The following is a 15,041-nucleotide window of genomic DNA, read 5'->3' as shown; positions in this document are numbered from 1 at the left end:
GAACATAAAATCATGACCGGAGTCTTCTTTTTCAGCAATACAGCAGTGACAGTAATACATGTAGTTTGTATTGTACATATGTGCATGTATATCTAAATTAAATGCATTTTAATCCATTTCAGTGTACATACATGCATGTATATCTAAATTAAATGCAGTTTAATCCATGATAGTTTACGAGTGACAAACTGAAAATTAGTGAAACGAATAATAACTTTAAATGCGGTATAAATTTTCACTTTTTAAATATCCAAATCCATTTGCAATTTACACCAGTCCTATTTAAATTAATCGTGAACACGCATGAATAAACAAAGAAAGCTTCCTTATTAATAATAAGCTTACTTTTTTGTCAATTTCATTTCGATAAAATGGTTAATTGCCAGTGGTTGATTTTCAATAGAATATTCTAAATTTAAATGTAATAAATGGATACAAAATTAACATATAAATATAAATATTTAAGGAAGTCACTCGGGTAATAACAAGTGTATGTGCATGGGTGTGCAATAATTTTACCGGAAGGTTTACGCTTCATTTTGTGTCACAATGTTTAACTTGATTTGTGGATTTCTTTTTTTAATGTGTTCTCATAAAATGATATATGCAGCTCAACATCTTGGATATATCTCAGAATATAATTGTTCAATAGAAACCGTTGATAGTGGAGTAAGAGACAAAATGAAACTACTGCTTGAGGACGGAAAGAAAGTTACATTTATTCGTCTGATATTTACTAATCAAATAAATCCTTTTTCGGATACATATCGTGGAGATTTGTATAGGCCTATGGACTGGGTGAGGATAGCTGGCCGGCATGGACGAAGCTTATTGTTTCTAAGACCGGAATTCGAGCAACTTTCATTAACGACCTTGTCATTAGAAACCGGATATATGGAGGTGTCTTTAGTACAAAAACCAGAAAACTGTTTGTTGCATTTTAATTCAACGATCGCAGAAAACAATTTAAGAGATCTTTTATTGTCTGACTTTAAACCTGGAAAGGACGGAGGAAGTTTGAGTGAACACGAGTATATCTGCAATATGCATATCGGAAAGGATAATTCTAATGCAAAGTTCTTCTATCGCTGCTGTCACAAAGACCCGGATGGAAATATAGTATGCGAAAAATTAATTTATGATTTTTGGATTAATGTTGTCTTTATTTGTGTAATTATTATAAATGTTTTCGCCATTATGTTTAGTCCATATCTGATTCCAGATTCATTCTACAGAAAGAAATATGGTAGAAGCATGTATGAACATAAATTAATGAAGCCATTACAAATCACAGTAATGAAGACGGACATTCCTCCACCTAAAGATACTGTACAAAGTGTTGTGTCGATTGGGAAATTAAAGATTATGCCCTCACTTTATCGAAACGTTCAAAATATTCCACATAACGAAATTCAAACGTTATCGTTATGGAAAATGAACATTGATGTACAATATCGAAGACTTATACCTGCTAATTACGTTCCGGTCGGAATTATGAAGACATTCTATACAATGTTTGTGAAATGTCATATACGAAAGATATCAAAATTTGGCCGATGCTGCAAAGCAAGCATTTTTGGGCATCTGACCAATGAAAAAGAAAAAGATAATAATAATAAAAGAGGTAGCAATGAAAGCATGGGTGAGTTAAATACAGTCAATTCCAGACATTCTTGGTTTCGGTGCCTTAAACAATTCATGCGAATTTTGATACTGATAGGGATTTCAGTTCCGTGGATTATTAGAATAATTTTCTTCTACTGGTATGAAAAACCACATACATTAGAGATGGAAAAAGCAGCCATAATACGAAACATGACGCTTTCGTTTCAATGGAACTTGACCAATTCGCTTACACCAATTCACGTGTTGTTTCTATTATGTTATTTCATTATTGTACTTGATGCTATGGTTTTTGGAATAGTAAGTCACAAAGTCAAACTAAAACTGCAGTTAGTAATGAGAAAATGTTTGAGAGACATGCGTGAAATGTCATGTTTTAAAGCTCTCGAATGGTCCGCATTAGTTTTATTAGTTCCTTTTGAGAAGTGTGGCATCTTTGGATTTTTGATATTTGGAATTTATGTAGTTTTTGTTTTACCGGTTGTTTTTGGAGTTTTAGCGTTTTACTGTTTACCAACAGTGAATTTAGTTTTACGTTTATTTGTTCATTTTGTTGCTTATTTGATGCCATATGGAAAGCAATGTATTAGTAGATCATTTTGCCTTCAATTTAAAAACATTTTAAAAGAATGTCGAGACACGTTTCATTTAGATGTCTTATCAAGCAAGGAAACCGTAGAACGACCAGAAACTATTTCGATGAAAAACCGATTTCTACAGCTTTTTGTTCTCATTGCTTGTTTCTTAACCGTCATATCTTTCATTTTACTTACCATGGAGATGGTCCTGTTTATCACAGAAATATTCATTTATACCATCATAGGAATAATAATGAACGCATCAGCAATGTTGAAATATATCTCTTTGATATTTATGTTAGTACTTTATGCAAGGGATTGTTTTAAGGGAATATCAGATAAATATCTGGAATTCAACAAATTGATCAATCGATTGATCGTTAATAAGATGCGCGAAAAAGTTGAAAAAATAGCAAGTTCTGATGATCAAAAGAACACAGCATTTCAAGTGCAAATGGACGATTCAGAGGAAATCGAAAAGGATACTGAAAATGTAAAACTTATTGTGAAGGATGGAATTCCGAAATGGCAAATACGTCGATTAATTCTATTTTTAGACGTGAATGATAAACCGTATCTTCCGGAAAAGTTTTTTAATGCTTCGTGTTATATGAACACTGTGGGGGTTCCCGGTCCCTTAATTTTCAATGTAGTTCAAGCTACATGGCGTTTTTTGTGTATATGCGTTTTCTTAATGTTTGTTGTGCTGATAGTTTTAGCATTCGGAGATGAATATCAGATATCGGGAACCAATCAAATGTTAGCGACCCTTGCTGGCGGATTTTTACCATGGGTGTTCCGAAATGTTTTATTCAAATCAAAAGATGCGTTAGGATTGGATACCGAAAACCTTAGTTTTAAAAGTAACTTGCGTAAAGAAATTGAAAATTATGTTCAAAACTGGGACATCGCAGATATGGAGGTACAAGAGAACTACAATCAAATTAATGACACTAATAAGAACACACAAGCTACGGAAAACAGTGATTCTGAAACCAAAAATCTGTTAAATAAAGGCACAAATATTCCGACGCGTTTTGTTGCTTCCGTAAATAATGATCAAACGCTATCAAATGATGTAGATCTTTTAATTTACGACAATCTGGTACGAGTTTCAAATGTTTAAAAAATTGTATAATAGAAGAGTGTAGTTTAATTTATTTAAAGTGTAATATTTTAACGAATATTTTCCTTTCCCTTGTTTTTTTCCATTGTAGATTACAACCTTCCTCTTCAAACCTGTTCCTGCATTAACCTTCTATCCTAATGATAGTAATTGCTTAGAAGAGTTTTGTAAATTCCTTTTCAATATAAAAGTTCAAGACAAAGCCAAAGATAAATTTAAGATTTTAAGTTTGAGTTTGGAGACACTGTCTGTAGCAGTATTCGTAAATGGATACAAACTTGTAAAATGTACCTGCAAATTATATGCGTATCTATCATTGAAGATGAAGACATACTTTAATATAAATATTTGTGCTAAATAATTTATATGGAACTTTAAAGTGTTTATAAACTTAATGATACTTGTAAATGTTTGCTTGAATGTCTTTAAAACTTTATATCAATGTTTTACATAATTATGCATTATGTTATGGAAATATGTTTTCGAAAAAACAATATCAATTACAGATTGTATAACTGCTCGAGAGCACAATAAAATGATTTTTGAAATACATGTCGTTCCGTTGAAAAATGTACGATGAAAAATAAAACAACATGCACTGCGCTTCGTCGTCCTATATTATATTTGAAAATAAACGAAAAACACCGATAACGTCACATGGGTGTTAGGTCTGGTAGAAGCAAGGCATAATTTATGTATTTACTATGTTTCATGACGTTCTGTTGCTTGGTTTCAGATGAATTGTGATAACAAGAACTGGACTAACCAACAGACGGACGTATCAAAAACATTATACCCTAACTTTGGTGCGTTTGGTATATTTTTTAACCCTTTCGCTCACATATTCTATTGTACTAACAGTACATATTTTAACTGTCGTAATTCTATCATTTTGATTCACGTTGTGTCCATATTTTGTTATCAATGAAATATATACATGAGTCTCTCTCCTAGACCGAGTCTGACTGATCCGACCGACCACCATATTAAGTGTTTTTGTAGCTTCGTGGTTCTGTTTGAAGCCTTACAAGTTACAGTGCACGCCAAGATATACGACGCCACACTTGGCATGCACTGTTTGTTTGCAAGTCAGTTTTTTTTAATCCTTGTGAGTGTCAGTTTAAGAACTTGTTCAAAAGGCAAACCAGTTAATGCCGGCGTCACACATTGGCGTATAGACCGATGTGCACCAAACGTACAGAGAAAATTGACAAATATAAAAAAAAAAGAAGATGTGGTATGACTGCCAATGAGACAACTGTCCACAAGAGACCAAAATGACACAGACATTAACGACTATAGGTCACCGTACGGCCTTCAACAATGAGCAAAGCCCATACCGCATAGTCAGCTATAAAAGGCCCCGATAAGAACATGTAAAACAATTCAAACGAGAAAACAAACGACCTTATTTATATAAAAAAAAGTCGGTATACGTTAGTTGCACGCCAGAGGAACGCTAACCAATCGTTAAACTCGCGCTGCATCAGTTTTAAGTACGTCGAAATACAAAGGTATACGATTGGTAAACGCTACAACTCGTGGAAATTTTTATGCAGCATAAAAATTTTCATCCAGCTCAAGCGTGTGTCAAGCGTATACATGTACGCTACATGCACGTTATACATACGCTACAAGCGCGTTTAACGCGCTACAGATAACTTTTAGACACGTTTAAGGCACGTTGTATACGCTTCAAGATCGTTCGACTTTAACTAAAACGTATGCGGGTGTGTTTGTAACAAACACCCCATAATAGATCGTCCAACACACGACCGGGATGCGTCTCAAATACGTTCAAGAAACTTTTTACCTTCGTAGCGTGCATTCCATCTACGTTAGACAAACGCCAACGTACGTTTCTTGAACGCCAGATAAACGCTTAGGTACGCTTCTCGTATGCCCAATAAACGCTTAAAGCTCGTTGTGCACACGCTACAGATATGATTGACAGTTTGAATGCATCTAAAATTACTAGCGTGTTGGCAGCGTACATGATCGTTAACACGTCCAGCGTACGTCAAAGCTATACGCTGATGTGTGACGCCGGTATTAATACTGGACCATCTGACGTTGTTTATACGAGAGAAGTCTCAATTTACGTGTTTGTCTTTAAAACACCATATAAAATAGGAAGATGCGATACCATTGCCAAAGAGAAAACTATCCACCAAAGACGTGGATGTATGCAATGAAAAGTTCATCATACTGCCTTCAAAAATGAGCAAACCCCATAACGCATAGAATAGTATATAATCGACCCTGAAATGACAAACTAACTCAAACGAGAAAACTAATGGCTAAATGCATGTGCAAAACAAGAAACGAAAAAAAACTATAAAATACAGCAACAATCGACAACCATTGTATTTCAATCTCCTGACTGAGCACATACATAATGTTGCAGGGTTAAATATGTTTCTTAGGTAGCCGTGAAGATCTTGTAAACACTTTGTCACAGTATCATTGTACATGTAGAACAAATCTGCTTAGTTCAAATAGTCTGGCGATAGTCATTGTTTAAAAAGTGCTGTTTTGTTATTTACAACTCTATGTACAAATTTATTGATTCACGCCATTTTGCTTTCAGGTCAAAACAGTAAAAACATGGTTATGTCCACTTGTTGTGCAGAAGTATCAAGCAAATACATGTAGATATAAGAGAAATTGTGACAAAATATTTCACACACCGTGCGAACAACAAGCTAAGGCGTAATCTTATAAAATAATGTAATGACTTAAGAACGATGAATAATCATGGCTAATCATTTCATAAGTATACAATCATTAATTTCAAGTCAATATCATAAATATTGTCAAAGGGACCTACAATGTACTTCAAAATATATGCGAGTTACGATTATAATAAAATAGATAAGTTTAGATTAAAAGTACTAGGTAAAATATTCTTAAACAGTTACTTAAATCAAATTGTCAATATCTCAATTACGAAATTTTGGCTTAAATATTTATTATTTTTCTACTTAGAAAATAATAAAAACAAACATGTTTTTCTTTATTATTCAAATTTGTGTTAACTTAGAAAATTATAATTTATTGTACTTTTGTCTGGCATTTTTAAAGACTTGACCATGGGTTTCCTTCGTTTCAAGTTCGACTCTACATCAGGCAACAATTACGTCTACATCAGACAGCAATTTCTCTAACACCGACAGCGATTAATGCGCCGTGCCATAACATACATTTGCATCCAACAGGTTTCCCCACGACTTGTGGTAAAAGAACAGAGTCTGACATTGTTCTCGCAGAAGTAGTTCTTCTGGTTTGATACACTAATACAACATCATAAATACACTCAAAAATACAATTGCCATATCTGATTATAATAAAGGGAAACATTTTGTAAGTGATCATGAGTTATTATAAATGAGGAAACGGAATTGTTGACATGTTATAATAATACATGTAAGTTCGTGTACGGAATTAACACATGACATGTGCAAGTTGTTAATAAAACAAAGAACTTCAAGTTAGATGAATCAGCTTTTCTATTTTTCAATAAAGTTATGTTATACCACCTAGATATACATGTAATATTTGTTACTACACGTTAAACACCCATAAATTCATGAATAATTAATATTATCTAGATAGCAAAATTATTTAAACATTGAACACATTTTATATAATATCTATATATATATTAAACATTTGTCATGTTTTCTATATACGGACAGTTTCAAGATAAGTATTAATTATCATGCATGCCAAATATTTGAAATTTACTAGTCTATAATGGTTTACTTTTAATAATTGTTATTTTGATGGAGAGTTGTCTCATTGGCACTCATACCACATCTTCCTATATCTAATACATAATTATCAAAAATTTGCATAAATCGAAATGTTAGTGTTATTTAGGTAACAATTAAAATTAAACTTTTAAAGAAATTGCATATATACAATTACCAAATAAATCCAGATAAACGAACTTATCTTTTGATTAATACAATTTTAGTCAACGGACTAAGTTTTTGAAAACCCGAATGATGTCCATGATCGTTGGTGTTTAGGATACATGAACGAGTAATACAACTGATTGTACAAACGAATTCAAAGTTAGTCCTTAAATTATTAGAAAATCTTCAAATCAAAAGCAAGGTAATGCTGAGTTCACACGTTATTCGAAAAGAAGAGTACATGTAAACGCGATTAGCGAATTTGATTCGCATTCGATTCGAATTCAATTCGAATTAAATTTACTTGTGAACGAGGCATAAAAAGCTAATTGAATATATAATTATATCTCTAGTTATACAAGCGTCGGTTTACATATATCGTGTCAGGTCTCTTTATCTAGTTCCTGGAATTCATTCTATTTTTAACTATAATAGTTTAAATAGACGAGATTTTAATTTCATGAGTACATGCATGATATATTTAGATGATTTTGAATTCTTGTGAAAGCTTTTTACAATGAATAATTATATATAATACGTAAGTTAAATAAAACATACATTTATATCACTTCCTTATATTGCATGAATTCACTTCAAACTTGCATGCCAAATTTCCCCGACCATCACCCCGAACGGCCTGGAAACTGAATGTATGAAACATTTGCCACTGGACGTTAGGCAACCAATAATTATCAATCATTCGTAATAATTGAATATCTTTTTACAGTTATTGCACATTAGGATAGATTTTAAAGGATGTACGAATATTTTTGTCATTATTATCCGTTAAATGTTTTTCTCGGTATATGTTAAAACTACATGTATTTAAATGATTAGAGAAAGAACTAGAACCAAGCATCGACTGATAGTTCAATGCAGATGTATATTACAGTTATCATAGGATATACTGTATTGAGGACATATGAACCATAATCTCTTTGTATTTACCTTACAATTTAGATGTTTACCCATTATCATGAGTTCCTCCAATACGAAAGTTACAAGGTTCGTGATTGTTTACCATGTTTTACTTTCGTGTTTTGCTTAAAAGAACAAAATGCGAACAAGATGGCATTCGGAGCCTTAAACATTTTTTTTTTTATGAATTATGACTCTTAATTTTAGCATATAGTAATACAATCATGTAGTAATCGCTTTGTCCGTTCGTCAGGTTGAAACTAATGATTTTCAAATGGTATCTCGAATATCCCTTTTTCTCTTTTTACTTTCTCTCCTCTTTGTTTACCTATGAAAGCTAGTATTATATATATTGTATAAACTGTTTGTTTTATATGCATGTCCATTATATTATACTATTATTGTAAATTTATATTGTATTATGGAGAAGACTTCATAAGTATGATTTACTTGTGTCTAATCCATTTTGCTTATATTCCGCAAATAAAATATGTTTAAACTAATATCCCTTAAGGTGCGTTTTCACAGTTCGATTTTCCATCCGATTAAATCGGATTCGATACCGTATCCCAGGTAAATTGTAAAAACGTTCTGTCCGAGTGTTTCGATTTTCCAATCGATTAATCAAACGACATCCGATTTTAGTCTTCAACTTGCAATTTTTTACCAAACGCCACTACCATGGTTATTGGCAAAAATGGGTGGAGATCGAATAAAATGCATATGTGTACCGTAAAAACGCACCTTTTATTGATTGGAATGAAACTAATCCAGATGGAATCTTGAAAAAAGAAAAGAAACCCAATTGTGTGGGGTCAATAGTTAAAAAAATAATGTCCCGTTACCTAGAAATCGATGAAAAAAACATTCCCGTGTTTGATTGGGACGATACTTTTACATAACGGTCAATTATCGTTTAAAAGTGAAGGGTCACTGTTAATAAAAGTATACGAAATGTTTGGAAAAATTCCTTTTGAAGGGTACATTGTAACATTTTTTACTTGCTTGATTGGAATAAAACATATTTTGAGGAAAGTTAATTAGGGAGGTAAAAGAAGTGGATTTATGGGTTTTCTTAACCAAAATTAAATATGCAAATTGATTTGGTATTTTACTCAAAGGGAGCAACCATTTAACTGCAAGGGGGGAGGGGGTTATTTTTTTTTCTCTTTCAAATTTATTTAGTTTTTCGACGCTATCGGTCAAATCATTTTTTTCACAGTTTCACACTATAAGGTAAGGGAGAAAATCTGCATCAGAATATTTGTTTTGTCATCTGCTTGACCAGAATATTTATTTTTAACAAAATGGGGATCATAATATTTTTTTTAAGAAAAAACCTTAACCCCACCTTGAAGTTAAATGGTCATTCCCTAAGGATGTTCAAAATGTTTTTAAACCTAGTGATTTATAAAATCTTAAATATACGTCTATCTGAACAGTCGATACTGGTGTTATTTTGGTGAAATTGTGGACAAGACACATGCATGTCATTAATTTATAAACATAGCAATTGAAATGCTAAAGTGTAACATATCATTTTAAAGCTTTTAAATTCAACTTTCAGAATATTGCAATTTTGAATATGTAACAGACTTGTTTCATTAAGTAAAAGTTTTAAAAAAACTTCATTTTTTATATTATTTCCTTGTTTCGCGTTACACTTTAAGTATTGGAAAATTCTGAATATCGTAAAAAACATAATTATAAAAAATTTCACCAACCGATATAAAATTTTTGTCTAGAACAAAGCACGTCATAATTGGTCGATGATGTATTGTCGGTTTCTTTCTTCAAAAAGCCTGAATTTGGAGAAAAGGGATGAAGATGATACAAATTACGTGTCTCATGCACGAAAAAATGACTACTTTTCGAAATTGTCCTAAAAAAAGGGAATAACAGAGCAATCACCATGTCGTAAGTAAATAATTATTATACTCGTATTTTGTACAAAGCTCATACTTTCGCCTCTAACGGTAATCAGGTTTTTTAATGAACAATTTCTTTTTATTTGAGTTGAATAACAATGTACAACATTTTATCCCCTTCAAACCAAACTGACATACTAGGGTTACGTTTTTCTTTTTTTTTCATAATATTTTTTGATATAGTGCTATTCGCTACATAAAAACGTATTGTTGATAAAAGTACAAAACAATCTCTTTATTTATATATTAATTTCTCATAAATTTATAATCTAAAATACGAGATATCAGATAAAACTATAATGTCCGATACATTGTCCCAACATACGATTTTGAAGTTATGTAACAAAATATTTATTGCGGTTTTCACCAAAGGTTCGGAATACCGTACGGCTAGTTTTTGGTTGCTTGTGAAGATAACGTTTGATGATTAAGGTAAAAGCTCTACCAATTCATTGGAGGGGCAAGATTTCCTCGCGGAACAGATGTGTTTTCCGGACTTTGTTATGAGCGATATGCCTATCCGGCTACAATACAAAATAATAGAAATGACAATACCTATTATTCCCGCTGCTTCCCTTGTATATATTTGTAAAAAAAACTCAATGACGCTGCCATGCTAGATACACGTATACTTTAGTCCATTTGCCTCAACATTTTGGATTGTATACATGAGTGCATGTGTAGTGTATTAAAAAGAACCCTATTGCTTTTGTAATCAAAATGTATATTATTCAAATGATTTCAATTCAATTTACATTTTTATTTTTTATTTGTTAATGAAAAGCTTAATTAGTATCTGTTACCTAAGAAAAATATGAATTTTAAGTTCTTAAAGGGTATTTCCCTCATGAAAATCTATCATTTGTAACCTGCGCCATCTAATGTTTTTGTTTTGGCGTACGTCTTCAAGACTCCAACGTTAGGTGACACCAGTATCGTGCGACATTTCTCAACTATTTTAACCTACTTGCGAGAGCGTTAAATCAAACTAGTGTACACTGTAATTCAAAAGACGAAACTATATGGTTTTTAATTTACTCCTTTTATAAATATAAAAAATGGAGGCGGACAATTGATTTGCTTCCATATACAAAATGTCTTTGTTATTCATTAAGAGACACAATTAAGTTCACAATTAAAGATAAATCTTCAATTTAAGTATTGTTTTGTGATGTTTAATTAAAGATGTGAAGTTTGATTAATGACGAGAAATCAGCTTTCGAATCTGCTTTATTGGAAACCTTAGTTGCTATGCAAGGTCAAGTTGTAAAAGTTCATTCTTTAATGCTGACGCTAATATAATAAGTATCATAAAGTACTTATTGGTTAGCAGAATTCTGCAAATGACATTGTATTTATTTTAAATGATTTAGATATATACATGTACATTTTGTCTATAAAAAAAAATGTGTACAAGATAAGGATGTAACTCATGTGTAAACAGGGCGAATCAGTTTAACTTTTTACGTACAGAAAAGAACGTAGGAAAGACATTCAAACGGACATATCACATTCAAATATTTGTAAAAATGCAAGCCATGATATACATGTCCATATAATTCAGTGACTGTCGTTTGTTGATGTGATATTTTGTTTTTCGTTCATTTTTGTACATAAATAAGGCCGTTAGTCTCTCGTTTGAATTGTTTTACATTTGGCATTTCGGAGCCTTTTCTAGCTGACTATGCGGTATGGGATTTGTTCATTTTTGTCCTATTGACTTGTTGCTCTGTCGGTTTTAAAAGCTCTTCAGAGCTTATGTTTTTACTTGTAATGTATATATAATACCTACTCTAAATAAAGCTATATGTCTTATATCTTATGTCCTCATTCTTGAAGGTCGTACGATGACCTATAGCTGAGTTGTTAATTTCTGTGTCATTTAGTCTCTTGTGGAGAATAGTTTCATTGACAAGCATACCACATCGTCTTTTTTATATGTAATAATATCTGTTTTAAGGTATTTTTTTTTATTAAATCTATAATTTTATTTTGAAAAAACTTGCCACGAACTTGAAAATGTGTAAGCACATATCAATACAGCAAGGCTTCAATGTATAGACTTTGCTCATCGTTGTATTATATTGTGGACGATAAATCAATTTATTTGTGTGTATATTTTCCTTTCGGTTTAGTATAGTTATAAACAAAATGAACACACGAAGTCAAAGAAATCTAGTAAACATTCAGATTTGTATCCTAAAAACCGCATATTTGTGAATCTTGAATACAATGCACATTGCAGAGGGTTTCTATTTCTACACTCACCAAAAAATATGACCCTTCCCCGTTACTCTCATGATCGGATAAGAAAAGTATAAGATGGTTACAAAATAATTGCTGATGAACAAACATAGCACACAACTTATAGGTTGCTTTTTTATATCAATTTCCGCGAAATAAGGTGAATAATGAGTTTCGAGCAATAACACACTTGTTAAAAAACTAAAAAACATTTAATGGAAACAGAACTGTGCGCAGAATTTCATATTTCATATTTTATTTTATATCATCATTAATTATTTCTAGATATGACATATTAATTATAAAATTATGTGAACGTTACGTACACTATATTCATATGTCATATCTAGAAATGATGTGAACAATATAAAAATAAAATGTGGTAGGTTGCCAATTCGACAGCTATCCACCAGAGTTCAAATAGGTAGATGTAAGCTATTAAAGACAACCGAGATGCCTTCGAAAATGAGAAAAACGACCTAATTAGAAACAATTTACGAAAAACAAATATGACAGAAATGAACCAACGAAAATGACAAGTCAAAAATTTAAAGTATCGCAAATCAATTTGTTACATTAAAATCACATAATGACAAATCCGACAGTCACATAATTCAAAACCCAAAGTTTTTGGAGGAGAACTGGTGCGTTTTTGGCAGGGTAGGCCACGCCTGTTTTGCATGCATCACCCTCATGCAAACAAGACAGAAAACACATTGGTTAAATAGAACTCAAACGACAAAAAGACAAACTACAGGCCACAAAATACTCATTATTGTGTACCGAAATATAAATAGTTTATAAACTATAATCTAGAAACTACCTATGAATCAATTATATAAACTTATATAAGTAAATTTATTTCGTAGATTTGCAGAAGGAGACATTTAAAATGTTGATATCAGACGGTAATTGACTCAACGTTTTTATGACAGTTAATATAGCTCTATATATGACCAGATGAGCGAAAAAAAAACACCCCCCCCCCAAAAAAAAAAACAAACTTAAAAAAACCCGCGTAGAATGGGACAGAGAATACGTGACCTTATGCCGCCATAAAGACACTTTTGTATGGAACGCCACGACTGCCTTATGTTAATAATCAGCATTATACGCAGTGTTCACAGCATTATATGAAGTGATCACAGCATTATATGTAGTGCTCACAACATTATATGAAGTGATCACAGCATTATATGCAGTGATGACTGCATTATATGCAGTGTTCACAACATTATATGAAGTGCTCACAACATTATATTGAGTGCTCACAACATTATATTAAGTGCTCACAACATTATATTAAGTGCTCACAACATTATATTAAGTGCTCACAACATTATATTAAGTGCTCACAACATTATATTAAGTGCTCACAACATTATATTAAGTGCTCACAACATTATATTAAGTGCTCACAACATTATACGTTTGTTGTTGTATGATGAGATTGATGTATGATGAGATTTATGAATGATGAGATCATTCGGTAAACTTCGTTTTTTAGCGGAGATTACCGAATCCATAATTGGTAAATAACGATAATGCCCAGAAAACAAATTTAAAAAGTTATTAAAATCATGTTATCATAAGGTAGCATACAATATTTAAAACTGATTGAAATAAGTAAGGAAAAGATGAAACTGAGAGGTGAATGATTGAAGAAGTTCTGTTCGTCGTAAGAAATACGAATGGCAAAATGTAAGTTAAATAATAAAAAGTTTATTTAATGAAATATCGAAGGAAAATTTGTATGATATATTCTCGAGTTCATTTCCTACTGAAGAAATTTAGCAAGGTGCCACTTTATAGTCCGTACTCAGTTTTAAAAAGCTTAATTACCTTTTAAATAAAACCGTCAGCTTTCTATAACACATAGGTGCCATATTACGCTAGCTTATATATGTCATGATAGAGTCATTTTTGGCATCGATTTTCAGAATTGGGCATTTTTACATGAATAAGTGTCTAACAGATATGGAAAATACAGTTTAAAGCATTTCACTGTAGGTGTTAAACATAACTTTACATCAATTATTCAATTTGTTTACAAGCTTTTTAGCACGGCAAGTACTCAGATTGTCTTCTAAATATGATCAGCAGTCTTATATAGAAATTTAAACTTTCATAGAAAAATTTACCCTTTCAAGACCCTGTTTAACATTTTCATTTAAAGTTATCATCTCTTATGAAAATTGAGTTCGTGGGGATGGATAAAACGTTTACTACGTTTGTTCGTCAGTTTGCACGGTACATATATATATAAAAGTGTTATGCTTGCCAATGAAACAACTTTCCACAAGAGACAAAATGACATCACAGAAATTTTAAACAGCTAAACGGCCACAGTACGACCTTCAACAATGAGGAAAGCCCATACCGGATAGTCAGCTATAGAAGGCCCCGAAATGATAAACGAAAATTATTCCTAATTTATGTACAAACAAAAGATCGAAAAACTAACATGTATATAACACATTAATTAACAAACGACAACCACTGAAATAAAGGCTCCTCCTGACTTGGGACGGCCACATATATGCAAAATGTGGCGGGTTTTAACATGTTAGCGTGATGTTGGTATCCTCCCTCTAACCAGGGATAGTGGCGTAACAGAACAACATAAGAACGAACTATGAAAATCGGTTGTAAAAGGCTTGTTAGTTTTCTCGTTTGAATTGTTTTACATGGTCGTATCGGGGCC

At 32.1% G+C, this 15,041-nt stretch overlaps 1 protein-coding gene across 1 annotated transcript; it reads left to right on the top strand.

Moving 5' to 3' along the window:
• Nucleotides 1–394: 394 nt before the first annotated feature.
• LOC134724982 (uncharacterized) lies at nt 395–3,849 on the top strand. The gene has a single exon (XM_063588417.1). It carries the CDS (start codon nt 550–552, stop codon nt 3,325–3,327), a length of 2,778 nt encoding a protein of 925 aa, XP_063444487.1. The 5' UTR covers nt 395–549; the 3' UTR covers nt 3,328–3,849.
• The last annotated feature ends 11,192 nt before the right edge of the window (nt 3,850–15,041 follow it).

This window comes from Mytilus trossulus, chromosome 7, assembly GCF_036588685.1.
Source record: "Mytilus trossulus isolate FHL-02 chromosome 7, PNRI_Mtr1.1.1.hap1, whole genome shotgun sequence".
NCBI lineage: Eukaryota > Metazoa > Mollusca > Bivalvia > Mytilida > Mytilidae > Mytilus > Mytilus trossulus.
This window is presented reverse-complemented; position numbering and strand designations above follow the sequence as displayed.